Source organism: Numida meleagris, chromosome 8 (genome assembly GCF_002078875.1).
Source record: "Numida meleagris isolate 19003 breed g44 Domestic line chromosome 8, NumMel1.0, whole genome shotgun sequence".
Lineage (NCBI taxonomy): Eukaryota > Metazoa > Chordata > Aves > Galliformes > Numididae > Numida > Numida meleagris.
Window position 1 is genome coordinate 13,761,789 of NC_034416.1, and position 22,047 is coordinate 13,783,835.

The 22,047-nt window shown below is 45.1% G+C and overlaps 1 protein-coding gene and 1 long non-coding RNA gene across 3 annotated transcripts in view; one reads left to right on the forward strand and one right to left on the reverse strand.

Moving 5' to 3' along the window:
• Window positions 2,371-22,047, forward strand: part of AMMECR1 (Alport syndrome, mental retardation, midface hypoplasia and elliptocytosis chromosomal region gene 1) — a 69,813-nt gene continuing 50,136 nt past the window's right edge. Inside the window, exon 1 of the mRNA XM_021406423.1 lies at window positions 2,371-2,996. Within this exon, the coding sequence (XP_021262098.1) occupies window positions 2,536-2,996 (461 nt within the window). The 5' untranslated portion in view covers window positions 2,371-2,535. The remainder of the gene's footprint in view (window positions 2,997-22,047) is intronic.
• LOC110403313 overlaps window positions 3,345-22,047 on the reverse strand; it is a 62,166-nt gene continuing 43,463 nt past the window's right edge. For both annotated transcript variants that reach the window (XR_002441613.1, XR_002441614.1), the window contains one exon: window positions 3,345-20,832. This is a non-coding gene — a long non-coding RNA (uncharacterized LOC110403313). The remainder of the gene's footprint in view (window positions 20,833-22,047) is intronic.

The window sequence follows — 22,047 nt, forward strand, 5'->3', positions numbered from 1 at the left end:
TTGATACTAATAGGGCAAGGATTATGTCCCTCCTGCTTACAGTGCCACCCAATTTTGGCTCATTGTTTCCTTGTTCTCATTGTTCTTGTTTGTAATTAGATTACAAGATACTCAGAACTCTGATCATCATTTGGCCTATACGAGAAATACCTGACTCCCCCATAGTCAGTGCCATCACGGATTCCAAAAGGCGTGGACCTTTGGAACTAGACCAGTTGGACAAGCCAGTCTCTTTTGTTGTTGTTTAATGGCAATCCTTCAGAGCCATTAAACAACTGTTCTGCAAGCAGTTTTACTTTTCTTATCACCATGATGCTAAAAATGCTTAACAAGAATTGTGGGTTGTGATTTAATTCAAAAATAATTGAACTCTCTCACTTGTAACAAGTGACAATTCTAAAGTCACTGGGACTTGAGCTCTATTGCTCACCTCATGTTCTAACAGCCAGTCTGAAAGAGCTACCTCACCCCTAAACTACACTGATTTAATTGCACTACCACAGTAGACACCCCTCGTACTGCTAAAAGATTTTTTTATACTGAATTCACTCAGTGCATTTGACTTTACATGAGACACAGCACGCCCATCAATCATCTGGAGAAAATGTGCTAAAGAAAAATAAAATAAAATAAAATAAAAGTAAAATATAAATACCAATATAAATGAAGGAACTCAACACACTCAGGTTCCTTGCAGTAAGACCAGTAAAGGAACTCGAGCTTTAACTGAAGCAAAGGGCCAGTGAAACAGATGTTGCAATTAACCAAAGCCATCTCATTCAAAGGATAAACTTTCATTCATATATAGATTGAATAATTCTATTGAGCTCTGAAAATTGTTTTGTCAATCTACAGAGTTCTTTCCACTTCAAGATACTGACAAAAGCTTTGGACAGCACAGTTGTGTCTTCCTGATCCCACTAAAAAATAATTTCTACAGTTGTGTTCACATATTTGCTTCTGTCTCAACAAGAGGTAAATTTGCTATGTATTGCATTGCACTGAGGGAAAAATAGGAGCACAACTACTGGTAAGTGTGCAGGCAAATATAGATAAGAACATCGGCAGAAGTGGAAAAAGTAAAGTGTTTTTAATGAACGAGTAACATAATCAATTCACCCTTTCATTCAGGGAGCACTGCAATACAACATTTAACCAAAGAGATGGCCGTGCACTGTCAGTGCTGCTGACACTGCCCAGGCTGTCAGTCCTGGCTCCAAGACTGACACCGAACCTCACTGGTTTCTGTCCCAGTACAGTGAACAACTCATATTTCTATCCATATCATCAGCTTTTGCAACTTTTTTTTTTTTTTTTTTTTTTAATACATGGTTGTGTTAAAGATCGTAGATGAAAGACTTAGAAAAAGCCAGAGTTCAGTACCTGAAGAAACTATTTTCCCAAAAGCAACAGAAGGTGTCACTGCTAACTGGTTTTAAGCTAATGAATCCCATAACGGGAAGACGCTGCCTTTGTTTCTAAAGAAACATGAAAGTTGTTCGAGAGAGGGGAACAGGAAGAAGAAAAAAAGAAGAAAGAAAAAAGACTGTTTTACACCATCTGATTCTTCTCCTTTTTGCAGGAGACATCATTTCCAACAAAGCAAACTGAATCTCTCATTAGTTTGCAACCACGAAGGCTTTCTGTAGGCTGCATTTCAGCCTGGATGGTGACTTTCAGCCTCTCTAAACCTGCAATATTTTGCTATACAGTTAACCTGCGTGAGGCAGCTCTTGCTCCCTTGCCTACCTTGACGTTGTAGCATTGCTATTCTGTGTTAAACAGCTGCTACCTCCCATGCCAGAGACAGCTGCACAACACTGCCGGTGATGGCTTTTTTTTTTTTTCTAAATGTATATATAGATTTTTAAGCACTATAGAGCCATCGCGCAGTGCCTGGGTAAAGTCAGTGCTGTCTGTGCGGGGGGTACCAGCCCTGTGCCCGCTGCCCCGGGAGGCGAAGTAACGCCAGAGCTGTAATTCAAACACACACAGAGGTGAATGGAACCGTGGCGTTCGGCCATCACGTTCCATAGGGGCACCCCAGCACTCCGTGCCGCTAACGGAACGCATTCCCTGCCAAGCGAGAGGCACCTCAGGTCACCTGCATTATTCAGCAGGGCGTGCGGAAGCCCCCGGGGCTGTGCTGCTGCCGAGCTCGGGTCTGCGGGTTATTTTTATTCCTTCAGCACGCGGGGTGGAGTTGTTCCACTTTCCCCACAGAAGGAGAAGAAACACTCGGGGGGAGGGGGGGGGGAAGAGCAGAGGGGCGGCCCAGCGGGAGGGGAGGAGAGGGGAGGGGAGGAAGGGGGACATCGCCGCGGCGCCCCGCAGCCCGGAGCCGCTCAGCGCTCACCCTAACGCAGCTCTCTCTGTCTCTCTCCCCCCTCCCCGCCTCCATCTTCCTCTCCCTCCCGCTCCCCATTCATTCTTCCCCTTCCCTCCGCCTCCCTCCCCGTTTCAGGCGGAGCGGGCCCGGCAGGAGGCGGAGCGGACCGCCGCACGTCCCCCAGCCGCTCGGCCGGCCCCCCCGCCATGGGTCGGAAGCGCTGCGTGGGGGGAGACGGCTCCAAGATGGCGGCGGGTTGCTGCGGGGTGAAGAAGCAGAAACTCTCCAGTTCCCCTCCGTCGGGCTCGGCCGGCCCGGGAGGCGGCGGCGGCGGCTCCCACTGCGGCGGGGCGGCGGCGGCGGGCGGCGAGCCGGGGGCGTTACCCCCGCCGGGGGGCCCCCGCCTGAACGGCCTCGGGGGGCTGGCGGGGGGCGCCGCCGGCTGCGCCCTGGCCCCGCCGCTGCCGCCCAGCTGCGGCGGGGGCCCCGCCGGCCTCTCCCCTCCGGCCGCCTCGCTGCTCGCCTCCCCCGGCGCCGGCTCCGGCGGGCCCGGCTGCAGGAAGATGGTGGTGTCGGCCGAGATGTGCTGCTTCTGCTTCGATGTGCTCTACTGTCACCTGTACGGCTACCAGCCCCCGCGGAGCCCCCGCTTCACCAATGACCCCTAGTGAGTATCGCCCGACCCCGCGCCTCCCGGCCCTCGCGGGCGCCTCGCGTGCGCCCGGCTACCCCGGCCGGGCACCCCGCCGGCCCTCGCCTCCGCGCCCGCCGCCGCCCGGCCCCTGTCCTCGTTCGGCCCCGCACGGCCCGCGTGGCCCCGGGCCCGGCCCGCTGGCGCCCCCGCCCCGCGCCGTGCGGGTCCGGCCGCGTCCCGCCGCTCCGCGCCCTGCCGGCCCGAGGGGCGCCCGGCGGCGCTCGCCCCGCGGGGGCTCCCGGGGGCGACTCCGGTGCCCCGGCGGAGCCCCGCTCCCAGCGCTGTGCCCGCGTTGCAGGGTGCCCGGCCGTCCGAGTGGCAGCGCCCCGCGCCTCTCCCTGCGGGCCGCACCGGGAGCCCTCCGCTAAGCGGGCTCTGAGCGCGCGTGTTCCGCGTGAGCGCGGGCTCTGCTTCGGCACTGTGTCACGGTGAGTACCTTGAGGGGAACCTGGTGTGTGAGCACTGCTGTACCAGTGTGTACCCCGTGTCAGGCACCTGAGGTGCTGCTTGGTCCCAGAGTCCTTGCTCTGTAGCAACCCCCAGAGACAGTCTCGTATTAGGTATACCAAACCCTCAGCAATCTACCACGTCCAAATTCCAAAGTTCCGAATGGATCACAGCTAACACCTGTTAGTCACACCCGCCTCTGCCTCCCAAGCCTGCTTGTGAGAGCCTCCACGAAGGCCCGCTTTGCGCGGAGCTGAGCTGTGCTTATTCGGGGTCTGTGTTGAACCCTCATGCCCTGGCAGTGCAGTGTGTGCCCGTGCTGCTGCCGGCGCGGTTGGGCACTTCGGGGAGTAACTTCTCTCTGCAGGAAGTTACTGCCTCCCGGCTGGGACGTTACCAACTCTGCATGCTGCGTGAATGCCAAGTTAATGTAAGGGGTTGCTGAAATAATTTCCACCGTTTTACTTTGCTTTACAGTGTGTGTGGTGGAGCTTGTGGGGTGAGTTTCTGGGCTTCAGAAACTGAAGCTCGAGCTTCCGCTGAGGCTCAAGTGAGGGATCCACAGGAGCGCATGCACTGCTCCCTCCCAGTGCCGCATGACTGTTGGGCTCTGGGCAGAATGTGCTCTTTGCTGGTATAGTGGAAGCATTTCTACGTTTGTCCTCCATCCACGCGCACCCTCACCAGTGCAAGTGGTTAGCGTGCAGTCCATGTTTCATTAATGAGATGTAGCGTATACCTCTCGGTGTTAAAAATAATGTCATGTTTTAATGATCTTGTTTGGAGTCCTTGCTGTTCTAACACCCAGGATCTATACATCTCTTGCATACTTTCAGCTGCTGTCATGACAACCCAGCTCTGTGGATTCCTACTTAACCTGCCACCCCAGCAAGTCCTTCCTATGCTCTCTTCATAACTCCTATGTGGTTACATCAGAGTACCAGTAATGAAAGGAGGGCAGGGAGACTCCGCTGTGAGTTTCTTTACCCAGGTAGTTTGTACATCTGTGTCTGTCCTCTTGTAGATAGCGATGTTGAGGAGCTGCTGCTCTCAGTGGCCATTTTGCCTTGCAGTGTCCTGTGTCTGTTCTCCATCCCAGACTGTCAGAGGTTCCCATGTCAGCTTTGTGCCCTTTCACTCATTCATTGCCACAAGAAAGTTGAATTCTGTCCTTGTCTCTCTGTAACGGCATTATCGTATCACCACGGTGTGTTTTTAATTGTGTCATAATACTTTGCTGAAGAGATTGGTGTTACTGTCCCTTTTTTGTTGGGGAAACTGAGGTAGAGGTGAAGATGACCGCAGAAATGCTTTCCAGCAGCACTTTGATTCCTCTGGGTGACCTTCAGCTTTCTTCTCCCGCCTGTTACTTTAAAAGTATCATAATAGCAAATTCGAGAAGTACAAATCATTTTACTTAAAGTTCACGTGTGTGCTTAAGCATTCTTGAGATTTAGTGCCTGCCCTTAAAGAAGGTTGCTGTGCCAGTGGCCTTCTGCAAATGGCACTGCTGTTAACTCTGTTGCTGTGCTTACTCCCATGCTCCTGTCAGCGTGCACAGTCCTACTGTTTGTCAGACTGGAAGAATGATCTAATTATCGTTTTACTTTTTCCCTGGTTGGTTTTCAGAGATTGGTTCCCTCTGGATCACTGTGTGGCTTCACAACCGCTTGTGCCTGCACAAGTGTGAGGGGGGAATAAGCGGACAGATGGCAGAACTGCTGCTTTCAGCAGCCTCGTGAGCTGATTATGTTTGTGTGGTTGGGGAAGCAACTTTGAAAAAGTTGTTCAGTGTTACATGTAAAATTCTAGGTCAGTGAATAATTTGCTCCAGCCAAACGTTCAGAGGCAGCCTGGCTTCCGGCAGCCGGAAGGTTTGCAGGCAGGCTTATCGATAACCGGGTGGCTCACAGGGGTAGGATGTTGTCTTTGAAGCTGAGCTTCATCTTGTAGAGCACAAAGCCTGAAGAAGATCTGGCATTTTTCAGTGAATGTGTGTTGCGGCTTTCTGCCAGGAATCCTTTTGCAAGTTTTGTCCACGTATTAAAAGTATCTGGTCTTAGAGTAGTAGCCTAAAATAAGAGTCAGCGATTGAACTCTAGAAATATATTTTTAATTATATTAATTACAGGGAAGATGAAAGGCTTGTAAGCAGGTATCCTCACCCAAGCATTACTCATACTTCTCGTGGGCCTTTGAACAAGAAAGCTGGGCACGATCAAAGAAGAGCAGGTTGCTGAATCACTTGAGCCAGAGGTTGTGGTGTGTTGTCTTCTGAACAAAGGATGCTTGCAGTGCCTCCAGGTTTTTGGAACTTTCAGCTCCTAAGCTGAGGATCATAGCAGGGCTTGAAAGGAAAGGATTTTTGAGCAATTCATAGAAAGGAAACAAAAAATGGCTTTTGAAAGGGTGCAGGTTTCAGACTTAAGCACAGCCCAGACTTGGGTTAAATAGTTGGCATTTTTGTGTCTCTGACTGTAATTTCCAAAGCACGGGATATGGGATGCTGGTGGAGGGCATTGCTGGGAAGCTGCTGGGTCAGAGACAGAGAGTCATGGATTCAGAAGAAGAGAGTGGGAACATGCTGTGTGTGTCCAGCAGTGTCTTAGCATGAACAGACTCAGAAGATCCATCCAGCCTCAGGCTTCTGCTTCTCTTGCAGTCTTCCATTGATGTGCTAGCATTTTCCTCTATTACTGTCTTAATTGAGCAGCATTCTTCAACTTAAAATTTCATGTCACTGTGATTTGCTCCCTAATACATCCCCTCCCTTCTTCTCGGGGTGTGCTCGGCAGGGCATGTCCTCTCCTCTTGCTTCTGCCAGTGCAGTGTCTCTCAAACTGCACTGGTGGGGGTGGAAGGAATGTAAAAATTATCTTGGAGGTATGAAAGCTGATATAAAGTTTGAGAACTGCTACAGCAGACAAAAATTGACACACAAAATATCATTCAGACATTGTTCTTGAAACTCAGCTGGACGAGTAAAGTTATGGAGCACAGCAATTAATTAAAGGCAGGATATTTTGCTGTAGAGGTTTAGAAGTGCTAATGAAAATACAATGGAGGAGTTGCAGAAAGTGTTGTGAAACACTTTACCCCCATGCATTTTGGGGGAAGGAAAATAGCCTTTTTCCCTGTATTTCTTACCTTCCAAACAAATACCTTGCATCCCATTATTTCCTTTCTGGTTTGGTTTAGTGTAACACACCCCGTTCCTCTGCGATCACTGGGAACAATACCTTGTCCTGCCTTCCATTGTGAAGTGGGAAAGGGCCGCCCACCAGCAGGCAAGGGCTCAAGGCTCATGCTGCTGACTGTTTTTCTTCTACCGGGAAGGTGCTTGAGTGGAAATGTGTGTGCATGGATGTTGTCCCTGGATGGGAAGGGTGCAAAGTGTTCAAAGAGTTTAGCTGAGCTGCGCTGTGGGGAACGAGGACTATTTCCCTTAAAGATTCTGATTTCTGCTTACTGTGTATATTTCCTTTAACACACAGAAGTCACCCTTCTGAGTTTCTGATTCTGCACAGTTTGCCTCACCTTCCTATGTCTTCCTACCTTGTGTGAATGCCACTGTCTTTGTAGAGAACGTGTACAGCAGTCCAGCAGGTTCCTTGTTCACCACTGTTTGCATCCTTCCTGAAGGTCACTTGGGAACAGGCTACTACTCAGCAGGATCGTTTTGGTGGTGAGCGCCTTTCTTTACTCGGCACAATTTGTTAGGGGATTGTGTGTTCTGCCCCCGCCAGCTGGTACTGGTAACCAGGAGCAAGGTTCTGCAGCTGGAATGGCCAGTGCCGCCTGTGCCCTGCTTCCTGCCTGGCTGAGGAGCTCTTGGGAAGGATGTTTACCGTGAGTGCCTTGCATCAAATGCCTTACTGATGGCTTGCTCATATCCTCCTCATCTTGCAGGGGGACCGTGCCAGAGGCGTTAAATGGATGCAGCTGATGTGCATTCTTGTGGTGAGTCTGGTGCGGGAGGAGGCGTCCCGCCTGCGGAGGCTGCCAGCCCCGTGCACGTGCAGGGCTCCAGCCGCCGGCAGCCGCGTTGCTGGCAGCCGCGCTCATTGCCACCAGAGTCATCTGCCCGGCTGCACCATCTCCTGTGACTGAAGGGCTCTGAGTTAAACGATTTTCTAGGTGATATCCAACCTTATTCCAAAGAGTTAGACTGGAAAGGTGCCAGTTCTTTTCTTCATTGGTGACTTGTAGTATTCTGCATCGACTGTTCCGTTTGGCTGCGGGACTGATACGGCTGCAGTGTGGGATTGGTCTACTTGACCTTTGTACTTCCTTGTGCTTCCCGGTCTACAGTCTGTCAGTTTACATGTTCTCAAAGGGTGCAGAGCAGTGATACTGCATCACCTTGGTTCTTTGTTAGCGAAGTTTGGAGACGGTCTTAAATACAGTCTTAAAACGTGCAGCTGGCTCACCTTGTGCCGACCTGTTTTCACACTTCCAAATGAAGTTGTGATTCTGCTCACTGAGTGTAAATTAACCCTGTGATAAAGAAATAGTTCCAGGGTTTGTTCCTGGCTGTCCAGGAACAGACTAGGCTTGTCTGCAGATGTATTCATGTGCTTGCATGTCTGTAAATAAGAAAGGTTATTGCTTGCAGGTTTGTAGGATTACGTGCTTCTCTCAATTTCTTGTTTCTTGACCAGTGCCTCGCTTCCTGTTTTAGTCTCTACAACTTACTGTCAGAGGTAAAGTTGGAGCCTTGAGCTGGGCTCCTCATTTGTGCTGGTATGTTTCTTTACAAGCATTTTTGTAAAACCTCCTGGAAACGTAACAAAGAATGGATTTCAGAGCACAGTCTTTAAACAGGGGAAAAAAGAAAAAGAATTATTCCTCTGCAATCCCACTCAGAGTTCAGCTGTACCCATTGACATTGCAGTTGTTGATGTCAGAAGTCTGAAATTTTTCTGTTGCTCTACCGTACTTGTGTGGCAGTGGAAACTTACTCTGTGCAATAATTTGTATTTATTGTCGCACTCGGTGACGTTACACAACAGCTATAATGATTGCTTGGTCACAGCTAAAGATCAACACTAGTCATAAAACAAAAAAACAGCACTGAAAAGTGCAGACACAGGGAAGTGTTCTCTGGTGTCTGTGCGTCTGTCTGACTTCATTCTGCTCTTCACATGTGTCTCGTGGTTTCTTTCAAACTTCAGCATCTTCTTCTGTCTTAACACTGTCGTTACTGTTGAACATTAAATGCTGGAATGTGAAGTAGTGGTTCTTTCAAAGTGGTATCCTGTGGTGGAAGTTTTTAAAATACAGTGCAGTAGAAAATGTGTATTTTGGCGGGCATTGGCAGTGCTCAGCAGGGAATTCCCAGCATATTTTGAAACAGGGCTGGTGACTGCAGTTTGGTACAGCAGAGAAGGAAAATGAACTGAGCTGTATGGCTTCAGAAGAACTTGCCTTTGCTGGTGAGCTCATCTTCTGCTATGCTTGGTGAATGGACCAAATAATGCTCTGATAAACTCTAAATTAAGTTAAATATAATGTAATGAGGGCTTTTTGGTTCATAAACTCATTGTAGTGAACTGTTCTTACATTTCTATTAGTACAAGAGATTGCATCACAGATGGCCTTAAGAAAGGGGCCCTGCTATTGCTGCTTCAGATAAAAGCTGTCACCACAAAGCTGGAGGTGCTCTGCCTCACTCTAATGCTACTTCTGTAGAATTGTTTGTTCCCCTATCCCTAGTAGGGTAGGGGTGAGGTAAGGTGAGGAGTCGGCAGCCACTTCTCCTGTGCTGTCCATCTGCTCATTCATTTTTATTGCCTCCTGCCTTTTAGTTACATTCGGATCTTCTGCCACCTTTCCTTTTACTCTATTTTCTGTTGAAGAAACTTGCTTAATAAAGATTTCTGGGGATTTTGCAAATTTGATTTGCAAAAATTTGAACTTCACTGGGTCTCTGTATGACGTGGTGTATGTGTTGTTAACATCCTTTGCTATAAATTATTGAGAATTTAATTATTTAATGCAAATATTTATTGTTGAATTAAGAAAATCTGTAAAGCTTTGCCTTGTGTTCAGTTGTGAGCTGAACATGTTACTTCTTATGGCACAGAATTGTAACGTCACCTAGCCCTAAAACAAGGTAAACTGAATATTGGCACTTCTTTGTCTTATGTTTTAAGAAACAAATAGATGTCACCCAACTGTATGGGCAGTTCTGATATCACGCCTTTCGACTGCATGTTGCTGGATAGGGACCAATTGCTGTTGTGGACAACTGGAAGATAATTGGGAAATATGTTTGGAAGACGGGTCTAGCTCAGCTCGCTTAGTGTACATACAGGCTGTGACCAGTCGGTGAAGGAAATACATTCATCTAGCTCATAGCTGTTGGATCTCTCAAGGCTTGTGCCGTGATTAATGGAGCAGGCACAATGTGCCAAGTTATCCATTTTTACATTAAGTACTTGTTTACAGCTTATAGCAGACTTCCTGTAGCATCAAGTTATTGTCTTCCAAAGGAGATGCTTGTGTGCTAACACAGGTGCTTGAGCCTTATGCTGGTGGTTTTAGTGGCAAGAGCCTGTATGGAGGAATAGAAAGGTGTGAATTATGTAGAAGTCATAGTGGGCTCCTCAGAGTTTGGCCAACACAGAAGCTGTTGCTAGGCTGGAGGCCAAAACAAGTCCAGTCAGGCCCTGACCCTCATTAGCAAAGCATTATGAGAATGCTTGACCTTCTTTATGATGTTTATGCTCCTATGGAGTGAAGTGATACATTTGGTATGTTTCATTGGTATGCAGTTTAGCATTGCACACTTAGTTTGCATCTAAGTAACAAGATGGGGCAGCTCTGCTGCAGTTCATTCACAAACTGTCTAAAGCATATCCTCAAAAAGAAAAAAAACGTTAGAAGTGCAGTATCTATAAGATTGAAGAATGAAGATGGTCACAGCGCTGCATTCAGAGAGCAGTTAATAATTTGAACTTGGACTGATACGTGATGTAGATTTCCTTACTGTTAGTGCTGTGGTTTGTGCTGACTGACCAAAGCTCTGGTGTCTTTAGGCACAGCACTGGGACAAAAGTAGGCGTTAATCGTGTATTTTTGTTGTAGTTGTCACATCCCTTTGTGCCTGATCTTCCCTTCTTATATGCCAGACTGCTCATACACTTCTGTGCCTTCTAGGATGTGTTCATTTTTGTGATCTGGCTGGGCTTTGGTAACTTCCTGAAGGCAGTGCTCATTGTATGTGGATACTCGTTAGCCACACTGAATACTTGCAGCTGAAGTTATTAAAGTGCTGATTTCTTGAGAATGACATCTGGAATGCAGAACTGCTCTGCTGAGTTGTGGCAAGGTCACTGGGACAGCAGCTGTGCAGAGAAGTGTATATCCTCCCAGGGCACGTGCACCTTTCTGTGTTTTAAGGAGTGAGTTCTCAAATTCCTTGATGCTATAAAAGTAATAATTTTATGCCCTTCTTCCCATTAGCTTGAATTCTGGGTTTTTTTTTTTGCAAGGTTCTGCTTAGGACTATGTTGTTTGTAATATGGAAGTCCGTAATCATACCCCTGCTATTTATCTTCTGCTTCTCTGCCAGCAAGATGTCTCCTTGGCAGGCTTCTCTGGCATGGGGTGGGTTCAGATCTGCATCTGTCTAGATGGTACTTGGAGTCTGTCTTGGAAACAGAAGAGGAAGAAGGGAAGGATCCTTGTCATAAACCTTTTCTAATTACCATCAGAATTACTTCTGCTTCAACCTAGCTGGAGAATTACTTCTCTTGTTTTCCACTTGGCATTTTGCGCAGAGCTGAGTTGTACATATGAAGATCTAGATCTCTTTAGGCGCCTTAGAAAAGGTGGGAAAAGTGTGTGATGCTTCACTGATGGGCAGGCAGCTCTTTGGCCCAGCAAAGTAAATCTGGTTGTTTCCAGCCCTTTTTCCTGGTGACAGTCAGTAAGTGAGGACTGAGTGCTACAGTTTTCCTTACCTAAGGGAGCAGAAGTTCAGCTGCCAATGAACAACATGTTGCAAGGCAGTTCTTTTCTGTATAGATAATGGTGCTAAAACATTGACTTTTTGGAGAAAGCTATGTATGTTACACAGAGATTGCTTGTAAGCTTTACAAAGGTAAAATAAAAATATGTATTTTCTAGTCCTCGGTACTTTAATTTGAATGTAACATTACACAGCCAGTGAATGCCAGTGAGAAAAATGTTGTGCCACCCATCTCTAAGTAGACTTTCTGCAGGGAGAGTATTGGAGGCTGGGGATGTGGCTGGAAAAACCATAGAGAAGGTGTAGTTGTAGTGAGGGAAGGGGCCACCTCCACGGGTGGCTGCAGTGCTGGCAGGGCGTTGTGTAGCTGTAAGTGATGCACCCCTTAGGCAGAAGGGAACAAAGCTTCACTGACCCACTGGCCCAGATGGAAAACTGCAAGCCGGGCAATAGGAGTCTTCCTTTAGTACAGTGTTGTACAAGCAATTATCCGAACTACAAAGAACTGAATGGAAATGTAGTATTAAAGCTAATCCCTATTAACATGTTGGGAAAATGTGGATTTCTGCTGATAAGCTCTCCTTTTCCTTGAGAAATAGGAGTATAATTCAGATTCTCATTCAGTTCAGTTAGAACTGAAAAGTAAGCAGATACAGGTGGCAAAAATCTCGTGGGATATACACCACCATGATGTCTGAATTCTTGTAAAAATACTGGGAAAGAAGTTGAAAGAAGATAAAGATAAGCGCTGTTCATTTGGAAGGAACCCTGAATAAAAACAAGTATTAAAAATAAAGGGTTATAGAGAAGAAAGAGAATGCAAGTTTTCTCTTATTTCAAGGAAAAAGAGATTCAAAAAGATAAATATTTGCATGTACAGCGGCCACTGTGGTCCTTCTTAACCTCAAGGTTGCATTGTTTGCCATGTTTGGAATGTGTTTTAGTGCAGAAGTCTGCAGTAGTGCCATTGCAGAAGGTAGTTCCCAGTAGTGCCTTTCTTGGGAGAACGTGAAATTTGTTATTTGCTGTCAGCTTTCTTTTTTTTTTTCTCCTTTCATTTTGGAGGATTTCAAGGTGTTAAGCTTTTTACATACGTAATACATGTAGCTTGGTATAACCTCCTTGAATTTTGCTTACTGCTATGTACTATTCTGCTAATGTACGTGGGTTTTCTTCCTTTTTAAATGTGTCAGAAGTGCTCAGTGGCAGGTGAGTCTTATTTGTCATGAGCTGGAAGTGGTGCAGTTACGCTAGACAGAATTGGTGAATGTATAAGATGATGAGCTGTCCTTGCTACAGCATGGTTTATGGCTGGAAATAGGACATTCCTGTCCCTGCTAAGTCCATGAGCTATTCCTAAATGCTTTTGGGTATGATTTTTTAAAAAATTTATACAGTCTTCCTGAGATTGCTGTAATGCATAACTTGAATTATGGAGGCTATTTCTGAAGGTCTCACTGAAATGTTGTGAAATTTTGTCTCAGTTAAAAAAAAAAAAAAAAAAAAGTTGTCTTTCTGTTTTTTCCCCCAAGAGAAATTGCTAAGCCATTCAGAAATGTTTAGACAAGGTTTCATTGTATTCTCAAATGTTTATCATCTGTCTTAGAAGTCCATACACTGAAAGTGGAGATGGGAGATACTTACTTTACCTCGGCATGGTAGTCGTCTGAATGTTCGGATTACAGAAATAAATCCGAAGTTTAGGCAGTATAAACATCATGTATGTCCTTGGCTGTCCCTTTATGTGAAATGTTTAGTGGAAATTGCTCTGGAGGAGAAAATGGGAGAAGTCCAGAGCAGCATCTGAAATTTTGACATTGAAGTTTAGGTCTTTGGAGACAGCTGAAGCTTCTTAAAAGGAGCTACTGCAGAGAGATCAGCAATTGTCAGATGGTTCTGGAGATAAAATCTATTTGATTTTAAGTAACGGAATTAATCGAAAAAGAAAGGGTAATCTCACGTGAAAACGTTGGCCATGTGACCTATGATTGTTTGCAGTCCTTCTCAGTTTCTGCCCAATTTCTCTGTCTTCAAGTCTGTGGAGGAGGCAAGTGTGACTCGAAGCATAAAGCACTGCAGTGAGGTTTGGAAGGAGTGTGTTTAGTTCCTGACAGTGTCATTATGGTGGACAAACCTGGATGCGACCTTGTCTGCCATATGTTCTTACCAATAAAAGTAAGCTACTTCAGCCTGCTTTTACATTAGTGGCAAGAGGGACCGTAGAAATCAGTTACTGTTGTTGGAATTGTTCTTTCCCCTGACTGGATTGCCCTGAAGGCCATGCCAGGAAACTCCAGACACAGCTCGGGATATTTTTTGCCTAAATTGGCAACATGGAGAACTTGGAGGCGTATTGGAGGCATATGTTTTTCTTTCTTTTTTTTTTTCTTCCTTTGTACTGTTATCCATTATATCCAAAACGAATTGTAGTTGTATTTGTGTTAGCTTGAATCCCTCAAAGGCTTTTGTTGCTTCTCAATTAAATGTTAATTTTCAGTGGATGTTTTTTCCAGGATAGCTTTCTCCATTTGGGTACTCTTGGTCACAGGATCTTCCTTCCTGTTTTTAGGCTACTGTTCAGTGAATCCTTTCTCTGAGCACAGCTTAGACAGTTGCAAGTCTGCCAACCCAAGTTAAAGACAGGGCCTTCCATAAACTGTATTCCATAACTGCTTTAGCTCTAGACATCCTATTTCTCCGAAAAGGATGGTTTTTGTGGGACATTTTACAACCAAGAGAATGTTATGATTACCTATTTTCTGCCCTGATAGAACCAGTAAGCTATGGTTCTGTAATGAAATAAGATCCATAGATTTACTGCATGTTGAAGAATGTAGATGAGCTGAAAGAGAAGGTAAGGTGATTGAGGAAGCTACATGCACTAGCTACTTCCCCAAATGTTTTTATAACTTTCACTAATTTGCAGTTTGGGATATCTTGAGCCACAAGTAATGTCTTTCATGTAAATCCTCTTCCCCCTGCCAAGCAATGGGTGGGTTATAATGAAATTTTAAAGAGGCAAAGTTGTGAGGCAGATCAGAGTGCTGAGCAGGAATGTTTGAAAGACTGTGAAGACTTGAAACGAGATGAAAATCAGTATTGAAAAATGAAAATCAGCTTTCTGTACCTAAGGGGTAATTAAAAAAACCAGAATGTTTCTTTCTCTCCTCAGTGGTTCCCAGGTGTTATTGGTTGACTGCTAGTTGTCTCTTAGTCATCATCACGTTGTATGTACGTAAAGGACAAGTGGCTGTTTTGAGGAGAAATTATCATTAGGACCAGAAGGGGTCTAAGTACTTGAGAGATCTTAATTGCAAACCTCTATGGTTGTTCTTCTCTCAAAAGCTGTAGTCTGGGTGCCTGGAAGAAATGTGAGATCAGCTTGAGAAGGAAGAGAGGGGCTGGGCTCCTTCAGAGGATCAGAGCGATGGCTGAGGCACAAAACTAGATTGGGGGTGGGGGGGAGTATGTATCTGTTTGTGTATATGCAGTGAGAGAAAGACAAAGGGACACAAATTAGCTGTTTAATTTGGATGCCAGTACTGACAACAAAAGGATATAAAATGACAGAATGAATTTACATTTAGGGTGTTAGGTTTCCACTTACTGGAGCAGTATGGCTTTAGAGTAAGCTTTTAATAAGATTATTAGAGGCAAAAAAAATCCAAGTGGTTTAGCTATATCTTGATCACTTTATGATAAATACACAATGCTTTGCTTTCGGTAATGAGTGTGATAGTTTGAATGGTTTAGAAGGTTCATCATCATCTGTGCTGGATTGGATTTGGTTTTTAGAAATCAATGTGGGTTTTTCTTTCTCTTCCTATGGTCCCCCTGCTGGAGGGGACTGATGGATGGCAGGAATCCTGGTCCCTTAACAGTATCTGCTTTTGTAGAGTGTTCTAAATTGAGAAATCATCTGACAACAGTGTTTTTGAGGATGAAAACATTAGTTTTGCCATTGAAGATCTATTGTGACAATATGCATCTTCTCCATGTCATATTAGTGTCACTTTATTTCTGGCTTAAAAATTGTTTCCTTCTTTTTCCATTGAAACGTGCAGAAGTTCATAAAACGTGCACATACTTTTGTACAGCCCTAGCAGTTATTAATGATCCACTGACACTTCTGCCTTAAAGTTCAGTGCCATCACTAATAACATCTGTCTGGTGTCTGACCACTGTATTTTAAACTGAGACACTGAGGATTTTCTGTTTTATTTTAAGCAAAGAGTATTATAAAAGAGCAGTGACGATGGATCAAGTTTGCTGCCTTATCTGTGAAGACTTTTAGACGGCCTCTGTGGGCAGCTTCTGAGAGAAAGTGGATGGTCATTTGTTTTAGTGTGAGTTCATAGGTGGTTGAGTTGACCTTGTGTGCCCTGTGTAAGTATAGCAGGATTGCTGCTGATAGAGCAGATGCTGTGCTGGTAGAGTGTGTAAACCACGCTTTAGTGTCCAGCCTGATGGCAGTATAGACCCACCTGTTGCTCACATCAGAAGAACAGTAGGTTCCAACTTCCAGCTGCCAGGTGTGCTGAATGGGAGTTGCAGCCTTCAGTCTGGTCTCTGGATGGGATGGCAGTGGAATCCTTCTGCTTTGGAGTTAGTGAAAATAGGAGGCCCAAAGCCTTGAAGCATTGTACTGAGATATCCAATAAAAGGAACTTTGACCTCTCTCTTCCCTTCAGGGAATTCATAGCTGTTCTTTCACTATCCTTTAAAAGCCATTACTATTGTAAGTGTATTGATGTTTGAAAATCGTTAGACAGTAGAGGTAGTTGAATCTTTCATCTTCTGGAATAAAGATTTGTCTTTGGTGGTTTGGCATTTAGAAACTAATGCATGAATGGCTAACTAATGCACAGGTTTAATAACAACAAAATAATATTGCCCTTTAGGTCGGTGGTTTAATTCACAGCTGTTTCATTTCAGTTCCTTCTCAGTGTAATAACTGAGTTACGTTTGTATGAGATCTGCTCATGGACAGTGAGTTGTAGGGGTCTCTGTGGTTGTATACCAGTTGTCCAACTTTAACAGAGCTAGCAATTTCATACTGTATATTTTTTGTGACAGTAACATACAGCGTTCTCAGAGAACCCCAATACCACTCCTGAAAGGCTGTGTACATTTTGCTGGTGCACAATGTAGCTGCAGTTTTATGAGTGCTTCAGAAATGTTGTCTAATTTGCAACTTAAGATGAATGTTGTTTTCTTTTTTTGCTTTCATAAAGTGGTATCTGGTGGAGAAAAACAAAATAAAGCTTGAATATGCAGCTTTTAATGTGTCGAAATTGAAATGCGTCGTGGTTATTTTCCAGTGTTCCCAGGCTGATGAGATGGTTTTTGAAATTCAGTTTTGACATTTGGAGGGATCTTACTGAAAGTGTTCTGTACATAGTTATGAGACAGTGTTTGTATCTCGTGTACTTGAGAGAATATTTAATTTTAGAAAGACGTTTAAGCTTTGTTGTGGAAACATTGTGGTCTCTTTGCTTGAGGGTAGTTCTAGGTCTTCCAGAATTATTTTTTCCTTTAGTCTTGTTAGTATTGAATAGCTGCCTTATGCAGTGCCTTGTATCCTGCGAGTCACTGGAATAACATTATAGACTTGAATTGCAATTTTACAATCTTTTTAAGCTAGTGCATAATGGGGTTGCTACTGAAAGAAGGGGTCAGACTTCTCCTGCATATCACATCTATTGCAAGCGCACTTAATGGTGTAACTGGTCTTCTGGGCTGGGTAACTAGCGTGAGTTAAACTCAACTTTTGGATAGGACCCCGTGTCCATGGCAAACGAAACGCATTCGTGTGTGCCCCACACCCACACTTCTACTACTTGCATTGGTCATGGCTTGCTTGCTGTGCTGCTTCTGCTTGATAAGTCAGCAGCACCAACTGCTGCTTTTTGTCAGGCTATTTTTTCTCTGAGTTGTAAGACTTTTTGCTGAGCCTTTTAGCACGCTGAATGCCAGAGCTGGCTCAAGGGACTGGGACTTCCCATGCTACCTGGGAAGGGATGGGACCCTTGCAACCAGCCCTTATGCTGATTCTAGGCTGCCAAGAACTGCAGATTAAGTCACTGTAACTTGGGTTTGTTTTCTGCTCTGAGAATAAAACTGTCTTCTTGGTTGAGATGAGTACAGTGTTAAGGTATCAGTAGAGAGAAATGAAGGAGACTCAAGGTTGTTATTGGTTTATGTTTTTGGGGGGAGGGAAGCTGGTTGGCTTTGTGTGTGTTTTTTTTTTGTTGATGTTTATTTTGCGGACTCCTGATTTTCCCAGCTTTGGGCAGCATGAGCAGGTAGATTGCTGTCTGAGTACATCCAGAAGCTATGGGGGAGGAAGCAGTCACGACAAACTTCCTTTTGTGTATCTGCTGTTCGTGGCATTGCCAGTTGTTTGCCCTACATCCAAATCCCTAGCCGTCAGAACGAAGCGCACAAGCTGGAATAGAAGGCTAAACAAGGTGATGGGTTTTGTTTGTTTGCTTGTTTCATTTTTTTTCCTCTATTGAGTTCATCTGAGTCCATCACAGTGCTCTTAAGCATGTGGTTGCAAACAGTGCGATGTGTAGCAAAGCTGTGCATCATCGTTTTACGGTGGTGACGTTTGCCCGGAGCCTGCAATATGTAGCAGAGGAATGTGCTGACTGTCGCAGGGAGCCTTGAGTCCCTGTTGGATGGCTGGAGATTACATCTACAAGTTTTTAAAAGTAATCCTGATTGATCCCTTCCGTAAGACTGTCAGGTGTTCGCCTGGGATTTCCAGATGAATCAGACAAATTAGAGGTATCAGCTGGGAAGAAGAGCAGCGGCCTTGCTAGGACTCTCATTTGTGGAAGCTGTTCATGCTCTTTCCCGACAGAGTGCATGTTGGTGCACAGTGATCTGATCATTTAATACTTACCAGGGATAGAAAACACATTTGCTTTCCTCCCATGCCAGTCTCTGCAGGCAGTGGCATTATGCTGGCAATCCATCACCCAGCAGTTCTTCTGTTTCAGGCTTAAAACTTTCCTGTAAACATCTGGTCCAGGTGAGCAATACTAACTGGTCTGTCCAGCCTAATGCTCCATCTGTAATTAATTCACACTGACTTAGCCTCTCTGACCTACATGCTGCAAAGATGGATGTGCCTCCAACTGCTTCACCAGTAAAGACCAGTACAATGTTCTCTCTTCACAAGAGTTCACTTCTTTCTAGTTGGTTTCCTGCTTTTGAGGTTGTTAAATAACTTTGCAAGATACTATCCAGACATTTTAATCCTTTATTTCCAGTTTATTTTTGACCTCATATGAGTTTAACAATCTCTTCTGCTCTCGTTAAAGAAGGTTGCTGTTTTCAAAAGCTGTCCTGCTGTCCAAGATGCCCTCATAGCTTCCCTGTCAAGCCATGGGTTGAGTTTTCTTGAGTGCTTTCTTTTCTCTTCTAACTGTGGTGAATGTTTTACCTGATCTTTTAATACAGTTGTGAATGTTTGACCTGGGCTTTTCATAGAGTGTGTTGTGTGCTTTGGGCTTTCTTGGGGGTGCTTTTTTGTTTTTAACAGCCTCTAAGATGTTGCAGTCTTTGTTTTCTGGGTTGCTTCTTGCCATTAAATGTTTAAATGTCCTTCATGCACAGTGCCATCCTCACCTGTGATTCCTGCTGGAATTGCTGGCTGACCCGCTGGCCTATCAGTGCTGTACCTTACTGTACCTCTCCTCCCACCAAGTCTGGGAGATGCCTGTTTCATCTAGAGTGTCAGGTGAGGCCAAGCATCTAGGCTTCCGGAGTGTTATTGGGAAATACCTGGCAGTGGTGTAGAAGTGTTGGGAAGTTCCGAGACTCTTATTAGCATGCCAGTCAGTCTGACTCTGGTTGCCTAACGAGTTCTTCCTGCTCCCGTCATACCTAAATCCTTTCTCTTTGTATCTCTGATTTCCTGCTTTAGCCTCTTTCTCAGGCCTCATATGTGGTCTGACAGCATTTCAAAAAATACCACCATGAAAATCCTGACTGACTCAGTGACCTGAACTTGCTCTGCAGAGCATCCGTCCTGTGTTTCCACACCCTGCCTGCTGCTACTAGCAATGGACCCCAGGGACTACAATTTAGTTGTTTTTTTTTGTGAATCATGAAGCAGCCAATGCAGATGCCCTCTGAGGTTGCAACCTTTGCAACTGGTTTTCAGTGTGCTAGCAAGCGCCCAGTTGCCACGAGCATGGCTGACTGTATGTCTGCTCAAGTTGTCCAGTACCCCCCACTCCTCCCTTGCCTTGGAGCCTTGTCTGCTGCAAGGGCAGTCCTCCTTGTTCAGCAGGACGCATTGGTAACAGCTGGAGGATGGATTGTTTCAAAGAGATTAGCTCTGCCCCAACCTCTGACTGCATGAATGCTTGCTATGGCAAAATCCATGATGAGGACTGGGGCAGAAAACAAGTAGGCAATAGGAGAGCACCTTTTTTCAGGGGCATTACTAGTTACAGATTATAAAACTGCAGGTTCATACAAAGCAATATGCTTTTTACTGTTTAGATTTGTCCTCTTGTAATGAAAGTATAACCCTAAGTTTGTCAGTCTTCAGATACAAAAAGTGCATTTTTTTGCTGTATAGTGGGCAGCATCTCTGTATCTGTGTGAACTTGTGTTTGTTAAGAGTCAGTAAAAGGACTGACTGTCCCCAGTGAGGATCTGTTCAGCCCTGGACGTTGTCTGCCAGGAATGGTGGTAGGCAGACACCTCTGGAAGGCATAAGACCAGGGGAAGTGTGTAAAAATGCTGCTGTATCCCCATGTTCTGCAGCTCATGGGTGTCCTGTAGGAGAGCTAGTGTCTCTGTTCATTGGCTGTCTAATTGTATGGCAGTGACATGATTGTTAACATGGTAACATGATCTGTTATCTCAGTCTGGATATCTGAGAGTGAGTCTGCATGCTAAGAAGTGTGGCCTGAGGTATTCTGTCTGTGTAGTGCTGTGTCTTACTGTCACTGACTGTAGCTTATCCCTGCAGAGGGACTGGTGATGGTCATCTGGCCTGCCGCTGGCGTGCTTTGCTGCTGCCTGATTGCAAAGTGCTTTTATCTCTCAAGGGGTTTAACTGGTTGGCATGGTTATGTTACATTATGAGCAGTTTTGTTCTGCCTTGTGCCTTGCTGCTCTGCCTAATCTGCTAAAGCAGCATCATGTCTGAGAAATACTCTGCTCTTTCCAGCAATATTGGCTGGTCTAATTAAAGTAATTATATTTTAAAATAAACTTACTTATGTCTCTTTGGTTCTTTTTAAGCTGTGCTGTATATATTTCTTCTCATGGGCTGCAGATGTAAGCAGTTATCCTCCTTGCCATGTGTCGCTACTCTTGGCTCTTCCTCTCTTGCTTGAGCTGACGTTGCTGTGTGTGCTCCTGCAGAGAGAAACAGAGCAGAGAAATTAACTGTTTTAAGTTAACCTGGTGAAATGGAGATGTACTGTTAATGAGATCAGTTCCCCAGTCACGGGGACCTGTTCCAGAGCAAGGAAGGAGGCTGTGTGTCAGGGGGTGGAGGTGCTGGGTGAGGCTGTTCATTCTTAACAGGAGCTCTGTCCTGTTCACTGTTACTCAACCGTCTGTGCAGTCCTTTGTGATTTAGGGGGTGGAAAGACACTGAGAGATCATCTGGTTTGTCTGAAAGCATGATATCTCTATGCCCATGGTGAGTGACTGCTGTCTGTCTTACTGGTACTTAAAAACATCCAATCTCCTCTGCAGACATAACTCACAAGCCAGTGAGAACTCCCTGCTTTTGAATCCTCTTTGAAAATCAAAGGCTTTAAAAGAGGAATTGTTAGCAGGTCTCTTCTGTGAGGAAAATATGAACTCCATCTGACTCCAGTTCCAGCTATGTGTTTGGTCTGCCTTTGGACCGCACTCGTGTTGGTTCGATTACCGGGTGAAGTTCAGTGCAGGTAGTGCAAGTCCTGCATTGTTTTAACTGCAGTTCTTGTGACCCAGAAGATTATCCCGTTCCAGCTGTAGTGTTGGTGAAGTTTGAATGAGAGGACAAATACAAAACATGATGAGCTTGGCTTTTCAGCTTGTCTTTGCAACCTTATCATGAACTTCCTAAAACTGGTACCAAACTAATGTAAGGTTTAATATATTCTCAGAATAATTCATCTTAAAAAATATTGAGTTGCATTCTAATATAGCTTCTTATTGTGCAATTCCCAGTGTCTGAAGATTCTTGCAAGCTAATATTCCATCAGGGACCTCTAGAATATTTAGTTCAACATGAACAAGAATCAATGACTTGTAAAAGAATAGTTCAGAATGTTTGTGCTAAAAAGAGTCCTGTGGAGTTCCATTTTATTCTTAGTTTCTTTAAATATTTCTCCTTCCTTTGAACAGCGTTCCATTTCAGTAGAAGACCTCCGTGTTAACGTCTTGCAGACCTGGCATGCGATCAGCTATTGGCATCAGTGTTCTGCTCAGCTTTTTTCTACTCGTGCCTTCAGGTGGTCCTATGTCTTAGGGTGCATCATGTATTTGGCAAATAATGGAAAGTATTTTCAAGTCCAGATGGATGCCATTATGACAGTATGTCTAGTGTCTTGCTTGTATAAAGTGTGTGTGAATTTG